Source organism: Temnothorax nylanderi, unplaced genomic scaffold, assembly GCF_030848795.1.
Source record: "Temnothorax nylanderi isolate EJ_2023f unplaced genomic scaffold, tnyl_v1.0 TNYL_tig0008_pilon, whole genome shotgun sequence".
Classification (NCBI taxonomy): Eukaryota; Metazoa; Arthropoda; class Insecta; order Hymenoptera; family Formicidae; genus Temnothorax; species Temnothorax nylanderi.
This window is the reverse complement of record NW_027249070.1, coordinates 368255-395587: the sequence shown is the minus strand read 5'-3', so window position 1 is coordinate 395587 and position 27333 is coordinate 368255. Positions and strand designations below refer to the sequence as shown.

At 42.2% G+C, this 27333-nt stretch overlaps 1 protein-coding gene across 1 annotated transcript in view; it reads left to right on the top strand.

Annotated features, from left to right (window-relative positions):
* The window catches only part of LOC139783354 (uncharacterized), a 29113-nt gene extending 2408 nt beyond the window's left edge, over window positions 1–26705 (top strand). Inside the window, exons 3-6 of the mRNA XM_071722511.1 lie at window positions 3906–4019; window positions 8843–9154; window positions 24685–24855; window positions 25368–26705. Coding sequence (XP_071578612.1) covers window positions 3906–4019; window positions 8843–9154; window positions 24685–24855; window positions 25368–25843 — 1073 coding nt within the window. The 3' untranslated portion in view covers window positions 25844–26705. The remainder of the gene's footprint in view (window positions 1–3905; window positions 4020–8842; window positions 9155–24684; window positions 24856–25367) is intronic.
* The last annotated feature ends 628 nt before the right edge of the window (window positions 26706–27333 follow it).

Sequence of the window (27333 nt, the reverse complement as noted above, 5' to 3'; positions counted from 1 at the left end):
TTACTCGATGTCTGCCACAAGCCCCAACCAAGCATTCGAAACAACTGGCCGTTAATCAGAAATCATCCAACGGATATAAACAGATATAGACGGAGAGGATGACTTGCCAAAATCAACCAACGCTGTCGATCAATGCTCTTGATTTGTTTAATTTTCAACCTTAATTTTGTATCCCTTTTCTTATCTCTCGCGGTCCTTTCGCACAAATATTAATTGATAAAAATATCAAAGCAACATCAACTAAATCGTAATGAAAAACAATGTTAACACAACTACTTTCTCTCTGATAATTATAATATAATAAAATATAATATAATAAATATAAGAAGATGCATCCTGTACGATACAAGGTAAAAATATTAAGTCCTTGTTTTTCTTATACGAAACCTTCATAGTTGCACATTCGACCTCATTTGCGTTCTCGAAATATCGATTTACCAGCCTATAATAATTATTCACGGATCAGCAGGCAGCTTTGTCAAAGCCTACAAATGCATTTTGCACCCCATGATCCGGAGGGCGCGTTTATGAATTAACGGGTCGGACTGCTCGTATACGGCGGGATATTCGTCCCGTAGCGCGTCATCTATGTTTCATTTGATTTGATCATGAAGTGCAGGGTCAGCGATTTCGTTCTCCTGACGCACAGGTGCATCGGTCCCCGGAGTCAATTAGCGAAAGAGACACTTCCCTCGCCCAAAATCCTTCGATCCCTTTGTCCATTTTTCGGCTCGTTGTTATATGTTTTTTTTTTGTCGTTTCAATCTCTCCCCGATAATCCATAATACTCAATTTCGGCGATTGACCAAACCGCTCTCGGTGTGTTGATACTGGCCACCACCATCGGGCGACCCGGCCCTCCTATCATCGAGGTTTTGTTTCCGCGACTTATTAATTTGATTGAATTGCATCGCATCGGCCGGCAAACTGATTCAAGAAATTGCAGCGAGGATTTTAAAACGACGAGGCCACGAAAAATCGGCCGCTGCCTCCTCGATTAAAAAGAGCGATCGCGGCTCGTACCAACGCGACGAGATTATTTTTCGGCGACTTCGCGAATCGAGGCGAATTGATATTCCTCTGACGATTTTTCTCACCGCACAATTTTCTCCGGCAGTATATATCTGATTGAAATTGCTTTTACACGTGTCTTCTGTGTGTCACGTAAGAGATTACAACTCGCCGATCACACCTCACGGTTTATTACCTCTAATCAGCCGACTATTAAAGTCAGTCTACGTTAAAAAGGAGATAACGCGAAATAACCGCAAGCCGGTCGACGATCATTTTTCTTTTTATTTAAAACTATCATAAACTGATGAAACATTGACCGCTGTTTCAAAAGAGTGTGAGCGCTCCACGCGTTTAGAAGATTCTATGATTCCGGTTATTATCGCCTCTCGTACACTTATATTATATACTCTTGTACTTACGAGCAAATAATTGCAAAAACGCACCGTCGCGTCGCGTCGCGTCGCGTCGCGCGGAAAGAAACGGGATATGGCAGCGCCGAATCAAAGAAGACCGGAGGCTGAAACGACGACGGCCGTTCCATCATCATCGCTGGGGTCGAAAGCGGCCCGTGCCTATAATTAGTAATATACCGCAGTCTATATCGACACGGCTGAAATTACCACCGATAGTAATTATTTGACAATTGCAGAGACATCCTGTTGGGAGACTCTGGGACCTCCGCTCCGTCCCTACCACCAACGTGCGTCCGCTTGTCCCCTTCGCCCACCCACACCCCCTTAGCCTTTCTACCCCGTACGCTGCTGCTCGCTTAGCCCTACGCGATCTCCTCCCCTCCGCTCGCCTCGTCGCCACGAGTATTAACGGACGGTTTCGAGTGGTTTCGGGCGGTTGTGTGTGGGCGGTTTGGGTTGGCGCGCTCATCTCATCGTCGGTGTATTGCCAACGCACCGACACACACACATACACATACACATGTACACGTGCGCAGGGAGAGAGACACACGGGAGATCGTGAGTAGTCAAGCTGTGATGCTGCACGTTATATAGGTGCCACATACGCGTGGCCCGGTTTTGTCCGTCCGTCCGTCCGTCCGATCGCCCGTCCGTCCGTCCATCCGTCCGTTCGTCCGACCGACCGTCCGTCGTTCGCGAATGCACAGGCTGGGTCCTGTCTCTGCAGATGACCGTTCCCATCATCGAGTATTAACCGCAGGTTCGGGCGCCGGAGAGGGGAGTCGGCTGTGCGGCATTATTAGCCCCAAATGCGATGGACTCGGCCGGGAAGAGGGGGTCTAGTTCAACGCGCGACCCTTCCTCCGATCGGCCGCCACCTTCCCCCCTTCCACTCTTCCGACTTTGGTAATCCTCGGATTTCCCGCGATTTTCCAATTAAAATCTTTCCATCTTAATCTTTGATTTTAAAAATTTTTAAATGATCTTATCAATCTTACGATTGACTCTAATTTCGTTGACCCAGTATTTCCAAAAAGTTAAGCCCTATCAAGAGAACTTATAAAAATTATCTACATATTATCCTCGTTGTCCAACGACCGTCTATTTTTGCATTGCAAAAAAAACATCACGTTAGAGAGAAATCGCCTTTTGACGCAAAAATTTGAATCGACATCCCGGAACGATGCTCTTTGCACGCGACAGATGAACGATGACGATGGCAATGACGGCCGCGGGAGGTATCCTGGGACCGGGCGGAGGGTGCAACGGGGGTGATTCTATCGCGGAAGAGCGGAGAGAGCGCGATATAACTGGGATATAACGCCATGTAGCTCTGCAGTCAGTTGCAGTTCCCGGGGGTAGTGCGGGGGTTGGCGGTGTTTGATGCCGGTTATCATGTTGACAGACACAGCGAGGTGGAACTGGGTGTACCAAGGGGAGACAATTACAAATCGTTGACATTTACGCCAACACAAACGATTGCATGTCCGCGACGCGTTAGGTATCGTCTCTTTTGGGCGTAAACAGCAGTCTTGGTCGTGTTTCGTTTCGTCATATTGGACAAGTTGACACCGAGTGTTTTGGCGAACGGTCCTCGCGAAATAGATGGCATCGTACGAATTGTTTTCGTTAAGTTATCGCCTGCTACGTCGGCTATTACGTAGGCAACTCGTTTAGCTAAAACATACCGAACTTGTCTGTTTCTAATTCCGGAGAACGTAAATAATGAGAGGCTAAGTTCGGTGTAAATTTCTCGCCGCGCGAACGGACCCTCTGTCCGAGCAGTCCGAGAGGGACAATTGGTCAAAAGGGACAACTGGCTGCTTCTACGGAAGAGTTGCGAAAGAGCGGCGAATTACCGAATGCATATTAGCGCGCGATGGGTCGTTTAAGAGCGCGTAGTCAATCTCTCCGACGGACGTTTATGGAGAAGGAATTAATATACCGAGCCTTCAACTTCCAGACCTTCACTGATGATATATGTACACGACGCTCCACCCCTGAGTATCCACTCCTCTTCTATTATCTTTTAACGTGCTTAAGAATACCGAGACTCCGAGTTAAGATCTAATAGACACGGATGTAATTGCAAAGTTGCAAATTATAAATTGGGCCTCACCTTCGTCATATTCAAAGATAGAAATATGTTTATTAATTTTTAATTGATAAAATAAATATACAAAAACTACTTGTAATATATATAACTATGATGCAGAATATGTAATAAATCAAACGTTCCTTTTAAATCAATTGCGTATTTTTCGAGAAAAATAATTTTGTATATAAAAATAACACGCATTTTTATTAGGCTACGTGATTTTACGAAGAAATTGCGAACCGAGATATTTTATCTAATTTACTTATATCCATTTATAAATGAATTGAGCAATAGAGTAAAGTAAATTAAACGATGAAAGCTCAAATCCTTCAGTATACAGGCAATTTATACATAAATATATCGTATTCTCTGTGTGACAGGAAAGAGCTTCAGCATCACCATAACTGTGTCGACGTTGCCACCCCAAGTAGCAACCTATACGAGGGCGATTAAGGTGACCGTCGATGGACCACGGGAGCCACGATCGAAAACGAGTAAGTGGAACATGCGACACTTTATGCAAGGGTTTGATCGCGAGTTCGAATTTCTATTCGACGCGGTTCTGCACCGTCCCGGGGATTCCCTGAAAATGTACCGATAATTCAACGAAAGTCCCTGTACGCGGTAATGGGGAGTCATTACCGAGCAGATGGTGCGCGATGATGCAGTGGTCGACGTGCGTATCGCGTTTGGTGCGTGTTTCGGGTCGGGCTATTCGCGTACCTATACACGTGCATGGGTACATACACATGCGGGAGACAATGCTTTTACAAGCGCGCGCGCGCGTTTGTGCGCGCCGGATACGCTAACTCACTTACGCTAATTTGCCGCGGAAACACCCGAAAAATTACTAAAACATTCTGTTGGCGGATTCATTATTGGTCGGCCAAAATTGATAGAATCACGCGAAACGCAGTAAAAGTCGATCGGGAGTGGCTGCCCCGACCCTCCAGTTTTATAACTGCGGGTCCGTCCTCTCCATCCTCCGTCCCTCCGCGTCGCGTCGCGTCGCGTCGGATCAGAAGGAGATATCGTGCGCTTGTGCGCCCGACGATTCAGCCGACACCTATTTTCGGATGCATCCGCGGCGAGCAAAAAAATGGTCGTTATTTCGATATCAGATTAATAGCCGTTGCGGAGTTAACCGCGAAAACGGCAGTTTTTTGCGGGCGTTTCGCATTTGTTGTATAAAGTATTGATAGAAGCAGGGCGCCGCGTACACCCGCTGGCTCTACTATTTTTTTCGAAATGGTCGAGCGTGATTGATTTTACTGTTGTTTTTACTGCTTGACTCAGGCCGCGTGTCGGGCGGGACCAGGTGCAAAAATGCGTGAATCTCGTCAATTTTCCAGCCAGCATAAAGTGCACTTAACGACGGAGTTAAAGTTTCAAGTCGCGCCCGTGGACTTTCATACCTTTGTGGCATCCAACGCTTCAACGTCCCAAAGATGTTTGATTCCGATTCGAGTACTTCGATACAGTCCATCATTTGATTTCATCATCAACAGATTACTAATTCTCGAAAAAGCTTATATAGTCCTAAAGAAAGAAATTTGACAAAATGTTTACCGAGACAATTGAAATCCACCAAGATCCATTTATTTACCACTGAGAAAAATTTGATATTTAATAATTAATCTAATAATGAGTCTCTTAGTAGATCTGTGAAAAAATAAAATATTTATAAGTTTAGAAATAATTTGTAGACTTTATATATATTAATTCCGATAATCGACAAGAGTGTGTGGTAGGTGGAACCCGCTTTAAACGAGAAGCTTGTTTATGTCGTTTAAGCTGTCGCGTCGGTTCAAGCATGGCAGACCGGACGTCGCATCGCCGACCTACTGGCCCTTTCCGAACCGAAAGAGACAACGCGAACGAACGCGTGTCGCGTGGCACGGACCGTCGGCGTCGCGGAATAGAACACGCATGACGACATATTGCATACACGGGTTTGGCATCGCCGATGGCGTGCCTCATCGGCTGGCACGCACCAGGGAGACAATCTATGCAGCAACCGGCGCGGCGCAGCGCGGCGCGGCGTACGAACGCCGTCGAGCAAAACAACCGGCAACGCTTTCATTGTGCTGCCAACAATGCGCGACGCTCGATGCCCCGCAGACACCTGCCGACTCTCATTATTGCGTGCATAATCGCAAGCTTTTTGTTATCGGAAATCATCCCTCCGCGCCGCGCTCCGTGTGCCATAGGCCATAGACCAATGTGGCCAATAATCGGGCAATTTTCGTAATTCGCCGCTTCGCAACACTGGCAGCGAAAGAGTTTAGAATAGTCCTTCCTGTCCTCCAGGAAGAGAGGCGAATTTGACAGGAGAAATGTCCTCTCTTTCTCTCACATTCAATCCACACACAAGATAAATTATAATACATTATAATATAATACATTCCGTTGAGAAGAAAAGATATATGTTTCTGATATAACAACGATAGAAAGAGAGAAGAGATTGTTCTCTAAAAATTAAAGCACAAGGTGATAGCTTTGACCTTTCGTGATAGACGGATCAATGACGGCGAAGTAGTGTCCGAGTAATTTGTCAGTTGCCAATAACTGAAACGGCAGCAGCAGTAGCAGCAGCGTTACGCAGGACGAATCGAGCGCGGTACGGATAAATCGAGAACGAGAGAGGCGTCCGCGAAACAAAGTGGCCGCTGCCCGTCACCGTGGCCCAAAATCATCGAAATGCAAGTGAGTGAAACGATATCGATGCCATGGATGGGTGCTGTCAGTCAAAGGTCGAAATTGAATTTGCTTCGCTCCGTAATTGATCCATATTTGAAATGTCGTCTATTAGTAGGATGCCATAGATTCGCGAAATGATTTTCCGTTTTAATACGAACAACGACGTATCGCCTTTGGTACGTCGCGTCGCCGACGGTGAATTTTCCGCTCTCGTATTTTTGCTTAATAACGAGCGACAGAACGTGACGTGGTATTTCTTTTTGAGAAACTCACGAGACCCGGATTTTGTATCGTAAAATACGCGAGTGGTACCGATTCGTCGATTTCTTACTACCAGGTCAATCAATATTCCGTTTTATCTCTACAAAATCGTACGTTCGTCAATCGACATTCTCTTAAATATTGTTTTCGAGAAAACCGATAGCGACGAAAGGAATCATACGAAGCAATTTCGGCAGTCGGTGGCCGTCAATCAAAATGTTAAAATTGGACCGGGCTACTTCGCGATTGGATTCCCTCGTGGCCAACTCTTGATCCTGATACCGGTCAGAGGAAGGCTCTATCGGCGACCGAAAAGTCTGATTAAAGACCACCTCCTGATAAAGCGACGTCGAAAAGTGGCGGATCTAGCGAAGCTTCCGCTCGAGCGTCTAATCGTAAATTGTAGTCTCTGGAAAAATTATTCGCAGTTATCGTTACAACGATCTGAAATCGAGAGCGGATGTACATGGATATGCCAAGTGCGTTAACGTTAGAAAATGAAAAAAGAGCAAAGGAGAATGAAATCTAGGAAACGCTGCGTCGGCCTGGGCACTGGCGTCAAGGAGAACGTAAGACGGGCGGAGAGAGAGAGAGAGAGAGAGGCTCCGTTATTAGAGAGGAGGAAAAAGCCGCGCTATTTCCGTCCTCCCGGAGCCGCCACACTTTGATTAGATAAGTCCACCACTCGTGCTGTGGAGATTGGAATTATTGCTCTCTCCGTCCTACCTTCTCTCTCTCTCTCTCTTCCTTGTTCTCTCCGCTTATCCATGCTTCACGAGTCAGAGGGGCGATTGATGAAGGTGTTATATCACCATCATTCTTATTTATTGTAATTAAATTTTTTCATGTGCCTATTTAACGACCATCTTCTTCTTCGCATTCTTATATCTTGACTATCGCCAAATTGCATTCGCGATTATATGGTTCTTTGTGCAAAGAGAATCCGTATTTAATGTGTTTAAAAATCCTGCAACATTTTATTTACCACGAAATCATCTATATTTCTCAAATTTCTCGGGCATAAGGTTTTTGCAGATAAAGTTCATGTCTACCGTTTAATCTTTCGCGAGAGCGAGCCCGAACCGAGCAAGGAGTACATCGGCAGGCCCATCGCTGCGTAACGTTCCGTACGTTTGGAGCATTATCGGTGTCCGGTACGTGAGAAGTCGTGGGATCCGCGCGGAGCCCTATACACGAGCCTCTTGCTTGTAGTATCTCCTGGCGCGGGCCGATCGTGGTAGTCGGTAGCAAGGAATAATCTTGTAGGCATCGGTCAGAGCACTGAAGCTGACCATCTGGGCTCGCCGACAATTTCGTGCAGTTTGTGGTCGAACTTTATTTGTCGTTCGCCCTCGTGGCCGGAGGTGTTTCTCTCTCCTTCTTTATCTTCGTTTCCTCATCTTCGTCTTTCTCTCCTCACTGTCTTTCCTTCCTTTTCTCTCTTCTTTTCTTTCTTTCTTCCTTTCTTCCCCTTCTACTCTCGAAGAATAACAATTTGCGCCTAGGCTGCCATTCTTCGCTTCTCCTTCGTGCTGAAACCATTGAAAGAGAGAAAGAAGAAGAGGTTGAGAGAAGCATGAGAGAAAAACGGGCAAGGCAAACGTGCTACTTCTGTTGCCTATCGATAATTAATGAGTAGGCCTCAAAGTTTCTGTTGTCTCTCTACAGACATCAATATGCAAATATTGAAAATCTGAAATTACAAAAATTAATTCTTGTCTGCCATTTTCCATCCAAATATCCACGGGCTTGTAACTTATTAAAAGTTAACGTTATTATTTCACATTTAATACATTTCGTCTATGCATCTCCGATTATTATGTAAACGTCCGGGCTTGTGCACGTGCCGAGTCATGTGCATTGTCGTGTAACAATATGTATCAAGCGTGTATTAGGATCCAACGTAATAGGGAATCGGAATACCCGCGTTATGTGTACGTTGCGATACTTGGCTCGCAAGAGATTCTGTCTATCCGTGAGGTCCCGGATATGCGAGGAATGCTATTGAAGTCTATCAAGGGAAGAGAGGTCGAGTTTCTTCATTATCCCGTTCTATTGGGCTAATGACGTAGACGCGCGCTGGTCGATCTCCCCGATTTAGAGATTCCAATCGTGTCCGAATCGTGTCAAAGCGACATAAAAATCCAGATGGCCTCTAAAGGAAATGTCTAAAATATATTTCGGAATTCTTTACGAAGCGATTTGTAATCGAAAAAATATACTAGGACCTTTTTGTCAATTCAAATGTTAATATCGATTTCGATTGTAGATAATAAATTTAAACGACTCTCTCAAGATTACGAACAAGTAGTATGATGTATGTGTATATATATGTGTGGTAAATCATTTTTTTCAGGGCAGCAACATCAACAATTCCGTGCGCTCGGTCTAGGACAAAGACCTTTCCTCGACGCGCCGACCTCGTTCAGGTCCCACCTGCGGGAACTCGAATCCTTCGGGAGGAATAAGCATCACCATCATCACAGCAGCAGTCACTTACACGACCAGCAGACTGGCAACAACGTCACCACGAATTCGGTTAGCGGTGCCTGCACCAACCCCAACAACACCGACCCGACCGCATCACCGGCTTCCAGTACACACCTCGGGGCTACCGGTGGCTCTTCTGTTCATCAGGATTGCTACAAGCGCAGTCCTCAACACGGCGGTGAGTTCTGATCTTATTGTTGCATATTTTTAGTGCGATCCGATGGATTCTAAGTCAACCTAATTTGTTTTACGATAATCTCATTAGCATTTACACGTTAAAAATTAAATTAATGAAATAGAGATGTTCTTTCTATTTAATAATGCTTAAGCAAGCAGCACATAAATCCTCATTACGATACAAATGAGTGCGAATTTCTGGGAGATCTTTTAAAAATCGAAAACAATTATCACACTTGTTTCGGCATCGCGCAATTTTAATACACCCATTTCTTCTTGAAGAAAAAGAAAAATTTTTAATTTATTATAACAAGAATAGTTTTAAGAGATATTTTATTTTATTTATTGTGGATGAATTTTTCGAAGGATAGTCTTTACGTATGTTATCATATAAAGATTGGCTTGTTTATATCTCAGTGGAAATTTACACGCCACTTGTCTAAGTGTTAAGTAGAAACAACATCTTCCAGTTTATTTGCTCCTTTGGCTCGTGATGAATATCCGTGATGCCGCTATCATCATCTCGCGCTCTCTTCGCGCAACATGCCTCGTGAAGAGTGACTCGATACGCACTCTACCCCACCCAACCCTTTGTCGCAAGAGGGTGAAGAGGTAGGAATCGAGGAGGGAGATCCCGGATTGGGAGGGAAAGAGAGGAGATCTCTGCCGTTTCGCGAGGTAATAGTTTCATACCTCGTTCCGGCTCTGCACCCTCTAATTCAACGTAATAACGACATTCAACCTGCCATTTCCATCTCCCTCCTTGCCGATCTCTCTCGATGCACCGTTGCGTCGCCGTAGCACAAGGAAAAAGTGTCCTCCTCCTCATGGAAGAACGTCATCGGTCACGAATAAGCTACTGAGATCTACGAAGATATTTTCCTCCGTGAAAATTTTTCCACTCAACAAAAATTTTCCTTTAACAAAAAGACAAAGAATCGTCGGAAAATTACCGCAGTGCCAGTAGCTTTAAATCGTTCAATTATGGTTGAAATTCGTCGTAGCTAGCAAAAAAGCGATCATTTCTCTTTTGCGAGATGACGACAGAAACTATCCGACGCGCGAGCTCCGCGCCTGTCGGATAGCTTCGATATTTCGAACTATCGAGATAATTTAGGATGCAAAAAGGCGGGAAGGTCGAGGCAAGGCACTTTATTTCTGCGCGGCTCGTCTCGCATCAGCGGTCTCGACCTGATCAAAGTTAAGTAGACGCGCCTCTGGCTGGTGAGACCTCTTTGAAGCTACGTTGCGGTTTCTCTTTGCCCTAATCTCCTCCTCCGCAACCCCGGCTTCCTCGCCTCTTCTCGCCCTGCGATCAGGTCCTCCGTCACCTTCCGGACTGAGACTTCTCGTCACCCGAGACACTTCTATGGATCGACCATCGTAATTAGCTCGTTTATCCGCGCAAAGCTTATCATTGCGTGCCCGAAAGAACGCAAACTGACTCGTTAGCCGCTGTCAGAATCTGAAAGACCGTCAAACGCCAAATCAGTCAGATTAGATCAACGATGTATTTCACTTTCACTACCTTAGCTTGAATGGATGCAATCTCAGCAGATATTCCATTTACCGCTCATTCATTCGACACTTCTTCCCTTCTTCGCGTCTCTAATGAGCAGTTCCCAATTTCGATACGCGCCGGACTCTCATGCTTGCGCTTGGTGCAAAATGACTAAGCGCGTCGGTGGATGTAATCTTCTTCCTCCCGTCAGATTCAAGGGAGAAGAAAAAGGTAGAGAGCTATCCGTTTTGTCTTTAGCAGCCCTTCCATCCTCGGATAATTCTTTTCACTCGATTCGGACCTTTCTGACGACGGCATCGGCACACCCGACATGCTCGTGCACTCACGTACAACTCACGTGCACGTCTGCGTAATACCAGGGATCGATCGGTCGCTTCTCGATCGATACGGAGCTGGATCCATGTTGTTTTTGCCCTTCGCTCGCGCGATTCTTCCTTTTATCTTCTGTTCGCTTCGCTTGCGACGTTACTGAATCGAACCTATTCGCCTCCTCCTCTTCTTCGTCTCGTCTCTCCGTGATCTTCTTTCGTCATCTCGTGATTGCTTTCTAAATCTCACGTACGTGTCGGAAAGTTCTAAGAAAAAGTGAAATCATTAAAAATTCTATCATAAGAGTAAAAATGTAATAACAGGTAACTACATGAAATTGATAAGATTTACGCTTCGGTAACTTAGAAAATAAAATAGAAATAAGAAAAAAGTTAAACATTTTTATCCAATTTTTCTTGAATATTACAAAATAAATTCTACGATTGTTTTCTGTGCGTGTCGCAATTCCATGTGTAAATTTCAAAATACAAATACTGCCGCATATATTGTCTTGACTGAAAGAGTAAGCGCCACGTCGCGTCGCGTCGGTCGGGAGGTCCCTAAGTAAAGAAAAAAGAGAAGCGAACATTATTTCTGTCTCTTATAATATAACCGTGTCCGTTTCTTCCTTGCCCCGCCGAGTCTCATTTCGAGTCATGATCGGGGTAATGAGGCCCCGCGCGCAGTGGCAACGGACCGAGTAGGTACCCGAAGAGATGATGCGAGAGGAATGAGAGGCGAGAGAAGAGAGGAGAGGAGCGGATCTCAAGTGATATCAACGTGAAAGGAACGGAGAGGAGTGCCTGCTTGGGCACCAGGAAAAGGAGAAACGCGCGGGCGGGAAGGGGTAAAACGAACGGTGAAGCCACGATGCTGCCAGCATAGTAGGGGTAAGGACGCTGATTATGGGGTGTCAAACAATCATGCTGATTGTATATTCTGTGCTGACTCCTTCTGCTCCTTCTGTCTGCCTCCACGTCTACTCGTATAGGTTGCAAGCGAACTCTTGTTTCCCGTCTTCGCGTCTTCCTTCTTCGTTCTCGTCGTCGTCGCGTAGTCATTCTCTTCCTCTCTTCTCTTTGGCGAGAACAGACTATGTAGAAAGAGAGAAAGATTGTCGGACATGCCTTCCAACAGGTTCGCTGTTGGAGAAAGGGACGAAAACTACGTTTCTAAAGACGCGTCACAGTGGTTTACGAGGAGGAAGTTATTTATCCGGCTAAGATAAATGAGCACTCGAGTAAAATTAGAAAAATCCTCCAGGTACGAGATAATAGATAAAAAGTTTTCCAACTAGAATGTCGTAAATTTTTTTCAATATGACAAAAAAAATATTGTGAGAGGAAGGAACGAAAGAGAAATATCAATGATTCTCGATAAGAGAAACAATCTCTCTCTCTTTCTCTCTTTCATGATCACAATTCGCCGGCGTATTTTTCGGCCGCGCAAACGATTGACGATTTTTACGTGCGGCCAGTTATCGGGTGGTTAAGGTTAAGAAGCGTGTAATTCGCGTTGCGAGCTTCGTCCCCGGGAGGTGCGCGCGAAGAATCCAGGAGCAGCTTGTCGCGAGTTAGCAAGAAGGAAATCATCTCTCTCATATCCTCTTTGCCGGCATATTACTCGCCGGCGAGAAAGAGACAAAGAGGCCGCGCGGCTGCACCCAACGACCGGCGCATCTCTCGGCTCTTTACCTATTTACTGGGATGCTCGTACTTTACCTAGAAGATATCCAAAAAGACGACGAGTCACGCGAGAGAGCAGCGTTACACCGCCGCGCCGCGCGCCGCGCGCCGCGCCGGGATCGAGATCCACAGAAAAGGACCTTGTGAAGAGAGCATTGAGAGAGGAGGCCCGATCTCGCGGTTCCCACGTGCCTCTGCAGCTACCAAGAATGCGGCTACCTTTCTGGCTGTTCCACGCATTTTTTCCACCTACTGATTGTCCTACCGTGAATCTCAGTACCCAACTCCTTCGGCCTTGATGCACTTTACTCGTTAGTACTTAGAATGCTGCCGACGCGGCTTAATGGAAGCCTAGTGCGTGCTTGTACGAGATTATTACGCCTCCTTGCTGCTACTTGCTGCAGCTGGCACTCTTACTTAAACGTTATTTCGATGTTCTTGAGAACGGCACGATCTTATCCATGTACGCATTATATGGCGAGTCCAATTCCAATATCTCATTTTAACCGACATCCGACTGCCGTAAATCCAATAGGCACAATCACAATTTTGTCTCACCATCGAAATTATTAAAAACTCAAATATATAGAAAAATAATTTAGCTTCTTTTTTCATGTTATTATCATATAATAATATATTTCTGTAAAAAAATGCAAAAGTTTATATTTATATTTACTGTAACGCGCTTATAAAGTTATTTATGTTTTTTAAAGGTAAAGCTTCTTGTATAAAATGATTATCTTTATAGCACAGTAGAAAGCAAAGGATTACGTCCAGTTGTTCGTAAGTTTCCCGATCCGAAGTCTACCAGCCCCGCGAGAAACAGGCGGATAAGGGTTGCTTTTCTTAAACAGGGGAAAGGGCAGGAAGTTGCGAGGCAATTAGGAAAGTGTCACACACACTCCTATCACGACTCACCCTCGCAACATGGCGACCCCTATCATGCTCTATCACGAGGTTATTAACACGCACTAAATCGTTTGTGGGATGTGAAAGGATCTATAACACATTAAGAAGCAGCGTTTAGCACGTCAGTGCATTTATTTACCTTTTTTTAAAATTTTCTCAAAATAATTTTAGACATCTTACACGTTAAATTATATCGAGTTACACCTTAATGACATTGAATAACGATCCATCGAAAATTTTCGTGAAAAAGACTCGTGAAGAAAATGAGATTATCGCTGCTGCACAATTTGAGAAACGACGATGTAAACTTTTCTTCTTTGCAATTTGTACTTCTCGTAAGAAAGCGAAGTTCGAACCTTGGCCAACGAGCCTTCGATGCCTACTAAAATGACAAACGCGACCGCAGAACTTAATTAAACTCGTAAATCCGTTGGCACCATCGTAGACTTCCACGACAGTTGTTCAGTCTTCTAGTACTTATTTACCTCGCAATACATTCTACTCGTATAAATGGCGTCCTGGCCAATTAGAAACGTCGGCTGCATCGTGTACCTGCGCGAACCATGTTCATGACTGACTCTTAGACTGCTACTTTGCATTAAACAAGTTAATGCTAATAGGACTGCATAATGATTTGATAATGACATTTTTATAAACTCTCTGCAACCACACAGTTGTAAAAAGCGTTTCTAGATTTCTCGCAATTTTTTTATTCAAGAAACCTTCAGTCAAATGCAAACGATTTTTTTAAACAAAATCGTTAACATTGTTGTACACCTCTACAGTTGAAGAATTTCATATCAAAATTCTATTGAAAGATAATTAATTGGAAATTGTAAAATGGAAAGTCTTGCTATCTAAGAAAGAGTTACTTTTTACGGATTCTAAAATATTCGCTAATCGCTGAGGATTCCGGACGCCCTCGAATCTACTGAGAAATCTTACAAGACGCCTTCCGCAAAGTGGAATTTCAGAAATCCTCCTCCTCTGCGGCAGTACTCGGTGGAACTTTATCGCCTGCCGGTTTATCGCGTATCCTGGTGGTACAACATCCTTCGTGTCCGTCCAATCAGGCGCGCACTTGGCGGACGGCTTAAGGAAACCCGTGTGGCGACCGCTTAGCCCAACCGCGATAATAAACGGAGCAGTCGTGCCGTTCCGTTTCTACGTATTCTTCGTTACACGACAGGGGACCGAGCGAAAGACTCAGCCGCAGATAGGCGGAAGCACGGGCGAGTCCTTTCCTCTCTTCCTTACATCGAATCCCCGAAGGATCGCCGTATCTCTCGACGGCGATAAAGTCAACGAGCGTGTCTGACTAGAGAAGCCTCCTTAATTAGTTCTACCAGTGAAGTATATTGTGTATTCATCCTGAATTCGACGATCATTCTCGCCCACCTGCAGCGAAAGGTCGAACAATCGGCGCGAGGAGGTGGTCCTTTCTCTTTAATCCTAGAATAACTTTATTTTTCTGTCACACGAATAACACTATGAGAAATTAATTCTTACGAAATTTGCGTTGGTTTTTTTATACTCCTATTAATAATCATTGTTTATTATTTAAAAAATTAAAATAACTTCTATAGTTATAAATTTAAATATAATATTAGATATGTGGGTAAAAATACATCTTCGAATACGACGACTTAAAAAATGCATCACCAAAAATATGCGACACGATAAAACGTTGCTTTGTAGAAAGGGCAAATTCGAATGAATCAAACCCTTTTGCTCCGATGCACCCACCGTTTTCCCACGCGATCGACGCGAGTTCCAGACCACTGGAGACAGACTATTGCTACATCCCGCGTTTCTTCTGCCCACGCTTTTCTGATCGTCGCCTCTATTGCCAATTTAACTTCCGGTATTTAGATCAAAAAATCCGTCATGAATTTCACGTTGAGCAAGCGAGCCTTAAATGGCATTCTCAGAAACTCTAACGTAAGAATTTTTTATTAAATAACAATTTTCTACAATTTTTCTCATTGTCTTCTACTTTTCCAAATATTTCCGAGATTTCTAAAAGCGTTAAAAGTACATCAAAGTTCAATAATAATATGATTCTAGCATCAAAATTTTCTTTTAGACAATCATTGAAATCTCTGTAGGCAAAATGGAAAAATGCACGCGAAACCATTGGAAGATGATGCGGATTATGTATAAGGGTGAGTGTTCAATGCCAAAAATCGAGACGTCCCTCAATCAAGAATACTGATTCGAATCGATTTGAGTTGATCGAGGAACGATCTCGGGCAAATCGATCCAAGGTTGATTCGCCGACTGAAATCGTAGAAAGAATCATGTCGGACGAGTGAAGCGAGAAAGTGATTCACGGAGATCGGGATCGTCATTTTACCGAAACATTCGTACACACAGACAAAAACGCCTTAAAAGTACCTGAATAAAAACTAAGCTTTTTATTTTATAATAATGAACAATTCCTTTAATTAACATGAGTCATTTTGAAAATGTCACATTTTTCGCTTTTTTAATTTATAATGATAAAAGAACTTCTTAACGTCATTCGCGATTCATGTCGTGTTCCTTTTCGTTACTTCTCTAAATCATAAATAATCCCGACCTTTGCCGGCGGATTTAAAGTTCCACCACGTTCCTCGTAATCGTTGCCATTCGCAGAAAATATTCTCAATGAATTAGCATACTCTTATTCAGGCCGCTACAGGAAACTTTCTTCCCATCTTAACGAGTTTGATTTTATGAATCATATTGAAGATATTAAATTGACCGGATAGTTCATGGTTACTATTGAGTCATGTATCTCGAATGTGTGTTCGCTCTTTTGAAGTATACTTAATTTTATCATAAATTCCACAATGTAAATTCGGCATTTAATCTTAATGCTCAGCAAGCAGATTCCATGCGTGTCGATCCTTTTTTTACACGATCTCGCATCTATGCCGGAAATTCCACAAATCCGAATGTCGTCACGTGACCCCGTCGAGTTACCCCGATACGTAGCTCATAATCTCGGTAAAAGATCTTGTAACTGCAAGATCGACGAATAATCAGGTGAAATAGCTGATTATGAAATTCGGTATTTCCGAAAAATATACATTCGTGTAGCCCCGCCGTGGACCGTCGGCAAATTTCATGCGTCTAAAGATGATCGGGGGGCACCTACCTATAATTGAAAAAAACAAGAGGCTCTTTGTGGGAAGAAAGAGTACTAAAACGGGTGAACGGAAGTACCGAGGTGAGGTAGACGAATTAGGATCGGGAGGAAGCCCATGCTCCCAGTCTTTTTTTCCTGTACGAAATTCTTGTACTCGTAGCATCACCGGTACACTGACTCGATCGTGTCGACGGAAGAAAGGAGAAGAAAGACGAGAAAACAAGAGAGAAAGAGAGGGGGAGAGAGAGAGAGAGAGAGAGAGAGAGAGAGAGAGAGAGAGAGAGAGAGAGAGAGAGAGAGAGAGAGAGAGAGAGAGAGAGAGAGAGAGAGAGAGAGAGAGAGAGAGAGAGAGAGAGACTGAAGAATAGAATGGATACGTGGAGGGAAGAAGAGAGTACCTCTCGCGGAGAAACGAGATAAGAAAAGGAACGAGAGACAAGACAAGAGAAGGTGGAGGAGGTAGTTACGTGATCCACGCTCGAGAAGGCACGGCTGCTTCCTTTTGATCGTACCATTTTGCCTCACAATGTTACAGGTCTCACCTGTTCTTATTTATTTTTTAATATCGGCAATACATGTCAGTGAAGAATTTTGCAGATATCTGCCAATACTTTTTTGCTTTAACTATTAATAATTGACTTTCTTCTATCGGAATGGCGAACGCAATAACTTTGATTTGAAAGAAAGAAAAGGGGAAAATGCAATTTTTATTATTTATTTTATAAAACTGGAAAACGTCTAGAGATTCAGTGAGCTGTCTAATAGACTCGTACGGGCTACTGGATGGCTTGAAACGTGAAAACGGATTCGTACGTGCGTGATGGCTCGCGAAAAAAGCGGTTGCGGACGACGGCAATCCACCGGCAAAAAAGTAAGCGAGCATTGTCGTGACAGAATTCAGCCGATAAACAATAACGGAATCAAAGACCAATCGCCAACGACCCATCCGAAACGCCGACCCGCAGCGCAGTCGAGTGGCAAGAATACTTCGAGACCCTCTTCAGCTATACTTTTTTCTTACTCTGGATTAATTGATAGCCAATCAACGATACGACTTGAGCGTGGTCAATTGATTAACGATCTACTACCGCTTTCGCTGCTATTCCGCTATACCGGCAACTACTGGAGTAATTCGCCGTAAAAACGCAGAATTATCATCGTCAAGGAAACAATACTTTTGTGTACTTTCCAAATGCAAAGCAATATATAGAATAGCTATATTGGAATTGCATAAGCTACATAATAAATTTCAATTGCAATTATAAATAAATAATGTTAAAAGTTTTACTCTTGTAACATTTAAAATTTAAATCTTACATAAAATGTTTACAAGACTACCAGATAAAGATATAACAATAATATCGTATTGGAATTATTATGTTTACCAGAAAAGTCTGGAAATGAGAAAGAAAACTCGTCGTCACTATATCTGAAGAAGGGCAAGGCCACCTACGCGAGTTCCGTCGGCCCGGATCCTAATGAAAGGCCTTCCGTGACCCTGCCATGCTTCAATACAAGGAATTTGAGTATACTGATTTAAACGAATCCGGATGAAGTCGAGCTCGAGCTGAAAAATTGTAGAGTCTCCAGCAGACAAGAAGTTATTCTTGGAAGTAGCAATGTCATTGAATGAAAGGTCTTCCCGATCCGATTTATCTGATTCTTCTATCTTTACTGCACTACTTTCTTGCTGCGCGTTCCGATGCGCTCTAGATTCATTTAACAATTGCAATCGAGCTGAACGCGATTATAGAATAGTTTGAAAAAATCGTGAAATGTTTTCTTGCTTTATTTAGAAAGCACAATATATTCGTTTGAGTTAAAAAACACGTGTATGACAGACGATCGTCATCGAAACGTCTCAGGGGAAAAAATGATCCTAAAATTACGTGAAGAAAGGATCGCTGAATACACGTACGTATGTATACACGAAGCGTACTGTTACCTCAATTATCCTTTCCGTCGCTTTTTGAAGACACAATAAATAACCGGCCTTTCAGAAGCCAAAAAGGCGTAATTGAAAGTCGCTTCCTTTCAGCGCCCACTTTTGAGGCGGTCCTGTGAAAACGTTTAGTGTACAAAATTACAAGTAAACTACGGAAACTCGTTCGCAAAATCTCACACCAGCATTTACCAGCGCGGGGCGATATTTTCACATGAAAATAAAACAGTTATTTAGTTGTTATTACAATTTTATAAAAGTTTTTTAAAAGTATAATAAATAGTAAATATATGGTGTGTGTGTGTGTGTGTGTGTGTGTGTGTGTGTGTGTGTGTATGTAACAAAATTGTGAAATGTACAAATTGCTTGGAGCATACGAAAATATATCAATCGTATTTATTTTTATCAAATGATTCAATATAATTTTATGTTTATTTTAAACATTTTATTTCTATTTTTATTTTAACTCTCTTGTAAACAACTTTTTCGTTGATCGCGATCGAATCTTTATGTAATCTTGACCAGCAATTATTACGATACTATGCGGTTGAAGCTAAGATCTCGGTATTTCCGGGCACATCGATGGAGCTCGCCATTCATGCTTCGTTCTTCATTCATCTTGAAAATTGCGCGGGAACGAGCGAGGAAGAGAAGGATGCACAAGAGAGATAATCCTGGCCAAGAGATCATATCGAGAAAGGTGCAAACACCAAAGATTCGAGCGTTAGAAGAAGAAAGAGATAAAGCAAGGAGCTGAGAAAGAGCGAGAGAGGAAGAGGCAAATTTGTCAATTAGTTCTTTTTCTCGGCACCTAAGCTTGTGGTCCCATTGTCTGGGCCAGCGCAACAAATTACAGCACGATGCATGCGTGCGAAACACAGGGTCCCAAGTCTTCTGCGGCCTGCAGCGCAACGTTACGCTAAACAGATTTCCTCCTCTTACAATTTCGGAACCAGCGAATTGAATGGAGCGTCCAGGAACGGCGAGATAAAGGAATGCACGGGGGATGAATGGCGATGTGAATGAGAACGGATTGTGAAGAAGAGGTGAAGAAGGGAGAAGAGGCACGGGAGAACACAAACCGAGAGCGAACGAAATTACTGGCGATGGTCATTGAAGTCGAGCAGCGCGTGAAGCAACGGCATTGTCGATCTCGGTTTCTCGCAGATTGAATCTTCAGGTTACTGACTCCCATAGGAGTCGATCTGTCGATCTGAAGGAACGGCGCTCAATCAAATTATTCCGAGGTGGGAAAAAATGTCTGATACTTTTCGTACTCCTTCCCTTGAAGCAACCATTGTGCTTCAATTGTACCGTTGGACAAAATATAAATGCATTTGCTGCCTTTTTTATAAACTTGACATAGCACAAATTTTACGTATCTTCTTTATAGGACAATGAAAGAGATATTACAGAGATAAAACGGTCAAATTTTACACATCTAACGCGATTTTTGACAGTGAGAATTTATTCAGAAAATTTTCGATATATTAGTTTCGATCGTTAAATATTTTCTCTCAATCAGACGTATTGCCAGAGATCAAAACAGCAACTCGCCGTGAGATCTCGTCGTCTCCGAGAAGAAACATTATCCTCGAGACAGGATACTCGGTATAAGAAGAAATCGTTGATGGTAAGCGATACGCGCGAGTTTCCTGAGCGCGCGTATCCATAAGACTTCTCTCTTCGCTACGTTATGCCTGGTTTATGTGCAGCCGACATATCGACCGATATATCGATCGCATATAGACGGAGCTCTCGGCCCGACGTTATATCAAGACGACGCGACAATATCGACTTACATTACACGACCGAACGAGCATCTATCTCGGTGGGAACCGAAGCCCCACGAGCTTCTTGAGTTCTTCTTAACGGCTAACGGCTATGATCTCTCGGTTCGTCCGAGATTCTGAATCCTGTGCATGCCACGTCGATCGCTATGCCGCCGGAGGATGAGATCGACGAGGTGGAACCGGCGCTCACAGAAAGCACGTCGAACTCGCGACATCGCATTTCTTTCTCTTTCTCTTGCATTTTTTCTCTTTTTTCTCTCTCTCTCTCTCTCTCTCTCTCTCTCTCTCTCTCTCTCTCTCTCTCTCTCTCTCTCTCTCTCTCTCTCTCTCATTTCGAACCACTTCAAGGAAAAGTTTCATTTACAGGAAAACGTCTATATCTAGCTAATAAGGAAAAAAATACGGAATACGTTTTCACGGCAAATTTACGTATTTCTCAGCAATTCTGAATTATGCAATTATCGGCGCATCGTACGTGCGATCAAATGTACAATACTTCTAATTAGCTCAAACCAACTTGTGAGAATTTAATAATTCGAGACGAGAAAAGATTTTTAAATTGAAACGTCATTCTGATAACAAAGTGATTACTATGCAACTTCTATGTTGCTCGCGAATATCAAGGTTGACGACAATCACGATCGCCTAGGTTGGATCTCTTTTCTCAGTGCGGAGAAGAAATCTCTGAACAATCTTAAGTCAGTAGCGAGAAGATGAGGTCGATCGAACCACCGTGTACCGGATAGCGGTAGCACGGGAGAAGAGATGGGGGATCGAAATGGAAGAAGAACGGGGGCGGCGGCTAGATGGGAGGGAAACCGAGAAACGGCGAAATGACGGCGGTCGATGGATGGTTCGTTAAGTAGATGGCTGGTCGGAGGACTAAGCACCAAAACCACCTCACTGTGGTTTCACACCCGCGGAGTGAAAGAGAGAGAAGGAGAGAGATGGAAGGGCAAGAGAAAGAAAGAAAGAGAAAGATATAGGGCAGCAGTAAACAACTCGGAGTTCCTTTGGTCAGGACTCGTGTGTTCTTTCGGCCGGGATCGACGACGACAAGACTGCGATCTTTGACGCAAAAGTCGCCTTCTGAGAATCGATCATCATCACAACGCGAGCATTAGCGTGACGACAATGGTCAACTGTGCGATAAATGTCGATGGAATCAACGACGATGACTACGAGCGTACGAGCGAAATAGAGCATGGAATGTGACGTTGATCGTTAAATTATTAATTAATAACGATGGAAAATCCGCTTCAAGCTTACAATTAGTTTCGGATTTTACGCTCTTCATTACGTATAGATGAAAGAGTGGGTTTTCCTGTGCGTAGGAGAGTGCTAAAGATGTAAATGACGTAGCTAATTTACATTTAATTATTTATCGCTTAATACTATACAATAAGTATAAACCAATCCACATTTAACTTTGCCATACTACGCAATATTTTTTTATCATCGTAATTAATGATCTGTATCTATCTAGGTTGCGAAATCCAGTGGTTGGAAAATGCTGTTATTGTATTTCTCAAGTTCAAATTCGGGATAATGTTTATTGGTCTGATCTGTTATCCATTATATTATAAAGACAATTGCAATGCAAGGATAATAAAGTCTGTAAAAGAAAATGATTAAATACATTATACATATAATATTATAGCGTTAACTGGAACGACAAATTCGGAAATGTCACTAAAAAACCGGGGACGTATGGTCACCGTACTAATAAAGCATTGTTAAGTAAAAAGGGAAGAAGGGAAGAAGAAGAGGAGGATAAAAAACGATCCTTCGTTCTGAATGGAATAGGACGTAATTTTTCTTTTCTCACTCGTCCGCTCATAGAGAATCATTCGGGAGAAACGGACTATTATCCAACAGATGGTCCTGCCGACACCAATCCGAGTAGAGTGTTGTGTTAGTGCCTTTGTTTTGTTACCGTTGTTCCGGTAATTGCGGCAAATACACGGCCATTTTCGGTAATCATCCCCTTCTGCACCCTGCCTGATCGCCCTGCACGGCGGTCCTCTTTGAGAATTTCGAAACGACCTCGACCTTCCGCTTAGTAGGCGTAACGACAGTTTTGCCCGACCGGTCAAAACCGATCGGTACCGACCTCGACCTCACCTCATGATAGAACTTGGCCGATTTAAACGATATTCGAAATTATTTGTACCTGTCGCATGTATCAATGGCTTGAACTTGGTGAATTCGATACATTTCTATATCTGAGAAATAGAACATTAGACTAAGAAGTATTAAATGGAAATCCCAATCTACCATCGACGACTAAGCGTCACAAGTATAATGTAACTAATAACGACAGATTCCAGTTAGTATTGCTAAATAGGGAAAACTTGGAAAAGATTGTAACGAATTCGCGAGAATAGTATTTTACATATAAAATTTTCCACATAAAAAGACAGAGGTATTCCCCACGCGTGAAGGCTTGCACGCGAAAGAGGTAATTCCGACAAGTTTCGTGTTAATTTTCCTCGAAGCTGTGAAGAAAAAGTTTAGCACCGCTGAGATATAATTATCGTTGGAGAACGATAATTATATGATGCTATTAATAGAGATTTTATTAAAAATTCCACGATACGGAATTTATATTATTTCAAAATCTTATTGAGATAATGATTTCTACAAAATAAAAGATTAAAGTAAATTTACATTTTTCTATTGAAGAAGTCTTGAGGTTAATAGTTTCCGAAAAATTTTTAATATATATTATTGCTTTTTTTTAATTTCTCTAAAAATTTAAAGAGCTTACTTTCAAGCTTACTTTAAGAAAGACTAGTGCATTTCGAAACTCGACAATGATTACGATGAAGGAATTCCCAGAACAAAGCGAATGATCAATAAGCTCTTGAAAACCGAGTATCACTAACCGATCTCTATTTGTCCGGCGATAATCATCAATGTTTTCACGGATTTTCCACCGATTTTTTTCTATTTGAGAAACGCTTTTGTCATTTACATGCATTATTGCACGTTAACGTCGGATAAAAAAGATCACCGTTCACGTGGATTAATTAATGATTTTTTAAGAATAAAAAAAACGTAAAAATATTAAGAGTTTATTATCACAAAATAATATAATACTAAAAAAATATATATAAAATATAAAATACACGCTAGACAACTATACATAAAACTAGATTTTATATGATGTTGAATATCAAAAAATCTGAAAAAAATATTTTTATAAAAATTTTATTTCAATATTTTATAATCTTACGTCTTCCTCTAAGTAAGAAAAAAAATAGGCTCGCGTGCAATACGTGTATATTTTAATTAAACGAATGTTTCATCACTTTATATTTATATATATATATATATGGGACAATGACACCGAAAAATTTCTCCGAATCGTATATGAGTCATCGCATTATCATTTTTCTCTCTTTGTCTTTCTCCATATTAAGAAGGATTCTATACGTAATCCCAGATAGGGACGTATAATGCTTTAGAAATCCCAGTACTTATGATGATATATCCCAGTAATAGGTATAAGAGAAATAATATTACTAATACTTCCGACACGTATAGAGCTGCGAGCTGCGAAGAACAGTGATTTGATATCTTTCGTGGGAGCGAGCTCTTCGCAAAGTGAAAGTACAGTATGAGATTGCAATTATAAAACTTGATAAAGTGATATTGTCCGATGAATAATATTGTTATACTTGGCACTCACGCAACGAGGAAATTACTTATGCAGAACAAGATGCGGGAGGATAGTACGATTTGAAAGTTGCGAATCGTTCGATCGTATATTTACACTTTTATCAGCACGATTGTTGCGCAATCGCCGCTTTACTTAATGATCTCGATCTCACGATGCGATGCGACTCGTCTGTATCGTACGAGATGCACGCACGAGGCACATACGTTCACTTCCAGCGTTTAAGTTTCCGTCGCGCCTACTTCGACTCGTGAGTCGTGACTCATGTCAATTAATCTGCCTATGTTACTCACTCGAAACTCCGTTACCGACTCATACGATTTGCTGCGCATTTTAAGAAGCACGTTTTACGGTACATGACTGTAAGATTCAGTTCTTTGGCTTCTGATGGATTACACGCTAAAAATTTGTATTCTATTAAAATGATATTCAATTAAAGCCTAATAAATAAAATATGAATTGCTTGTCTTGCAAAATATTTATATGTCATATAAGTCTTATCCGCATAGAAAATTAATCAAATAATTCTAAAGAAAAATAACATTTTCTGTTATAGATACGGGTATAGGTTCCACAGAATGGACCTATCCATCCACAGCACCGTCTTATCCAGCTCCTCCGGTCAGCAGCGGTGGTTCCTATTCCCCTTTACCCGGCGGTGCATTTTCATATCCGGGGGAATCACTGTCGCATCATCCAACGACGGAACCGGTGCCATTACCAACTGGTACGATTAATTAATACAGGCAATCAAAAAACTTGAATTAATTTACGTTGCTGATCCAGCAATGTGATTCGCCGACGCACTGCTAATTAAGAAACACCTACGACGGTTTAATAACATTCTGACGCATAACTCGTTCCAGGAAAAAGTTTCGTAACACGCTATCTTGAAGGTGTTTCATTTATATCTATTTTAGAAATTATATTACAGTTGATTTTTTAAATATAGAAACTCACAGAATATAAATCGCTTTGCCAACAATTATTATTTATAAACGTAGAAATATCTTTTGTAATAAAACCTAGAATTGTTAAATTGTGTCTTAGAGAGTCTGCACATCAGACTACCACGAATATTAAAACTTTTTCTATGACTGTCGTTATTTGCACAGTTTGCTCGTTACAAATTTTCTTTCTAGCGCATGAAATTTTATTGTAAGAACTCTGTAGCTGTTTTCACGATTTTTGAACAGTTTGCAATTTGCAAGTCAAAACGATATTATTTTCTGCTTGCAGTACTTCCTTCGGAAACTCAACAGGACACCTACACGCCGAATTGCGTTTCCATGTACTCAGGACACGGCAGTTCGCCGACCACGTCCTTGCCCCTGGTGCCGACCAGACCCAGCGACCCTGACATCTTTACCGGTGGTGGCACGGGCAGTGCGGGTAGCCCGGGTTACCATTACAGTTCCTGGACACCTGGCCCGGCGACCCCGGTCCCAGTGGCTTCCCACAATTACAACCCCAATTATCAAGGCTACTACAACAATCCGAGTCAGAATTACATTACGGGTCCGGCACCAATGGTCCTCTATCCTCAGCTCTACAGCACCGTCAATCAAAACCAGATTCATCTGCATCTGCATGGCGATTTGAGCGAGGAACAAGTCACCATAGCAGGTGGCAATCTTACCATCAGTAGCATCCGAGAGATCGGCGTACTCGGCGAGGAGAGCGAGCAGAGAAACGATGTGTGGAGACCGTATTAAAAAGAAGAGATCTCTGTTAATATAATTGAAATTGCCAGAGCGGCATGTCATATACGTACTGTTCATACGAACAAATACAATGCGCGAGTTTCCAAGTGTGGCAATGTAATTTCTAATTAGTGCTCTAATTAGTGTAACATATAACAAAGACAGCAGGATCTGTACCAAGTATCAAGTGACAGAAGGACGTGCATAAGACAATTGCTGTATGAATAGCAATATTTCTTCGGGTCGCATCCACAGTTACGCGAATTATCGCGTCTGTAAGAACCCAGTTGGTGAATGATATCCGGTGTTTCGTAGTGATCGCGTATACGAAAGTGAAAATTATTGACTCATTCACGTTGAGTGGATGAACGTTTCACGAACGTTAACACGAAGTGAAACAAACTTTACTTAAAAAATTCCTCAATTTATGAAAAATCAACCATTAATGGAAAATTTCATTAAACGAAACTATAATAATAACGAAACTAATCGATGAGTGAAGAATCATCATTGTGCGCACAAAAGTGGAAAGCCTCTTGGTGTTTCGTAGTGATCGCGTCTATGAAATTATTGATTCATTCATGTTGAACATGAGATCAAGTGAAACACAAACTTTACTAAAAAAAATTTACTTAAAAGATTAACGAGCATCTATGAGATCTCGTTAAACAAAATTGATGAAACTAATCAATGACTGGAGAATTGTTTTGTGCGCACAAAAAGAGATTCATCTTCATTCGATTGTTTCTTAAAACGAATTAAGAATCAGATCACGAAAATATCGGTTGATTCTTGAGAAGTTAGTCAAACCCTGTAACGTTGTAAATATACACATATTTTCAGAAATGAAATAAATTTGTCCGATAGGTTTCTACATCCTTTCTCTTGACCGCTTGACGTGTCGTGGGAAAATTTCCTATACGAGTATCAAAGATAAATACATTTGAAATTATTTCTCTTATATCTAGGTCTAAAATATACCTTGTGAATAAACTTTTTTAAACTCTTTCGCAAATTTAAGATTAATTTCAGAGATAATGAATGGATAATTCGTTTCGACGTGGTCTTTACACATATATACGATAGAAAAATCTTCATTCGTATGGGAATTAACAGACTATAGCAACGCTGTTGTCTCTTTCGTCATGGGGGGACGGATAACCCTTTTTACGAGCGCAGCAAGCTCTATTTAATATTTAAAGCACGTTGGAAATGACGAACGGATGGATAGTTGCGGTCTGGCTGGTCGCGACATCGTCGGTTCGTCGTTCTTGCGTCCCTTTATTAGCGAGTCACCCCATGCCGTTTCGTGTCAGTTAAATCTTTAAACTTGCCTCACCTAAATTAACCCATAGCATATTTTGCGCAATAGCTAATTTATTTACCGATAAAAAGCACGGCTAAATTTATAGTCAGATCACATCACTAAATCATAATTCAGAATAACTCTTTTAAAATTATACACGGTTATGTGCTAATTAAACGTGAAAAAATTAATTAAT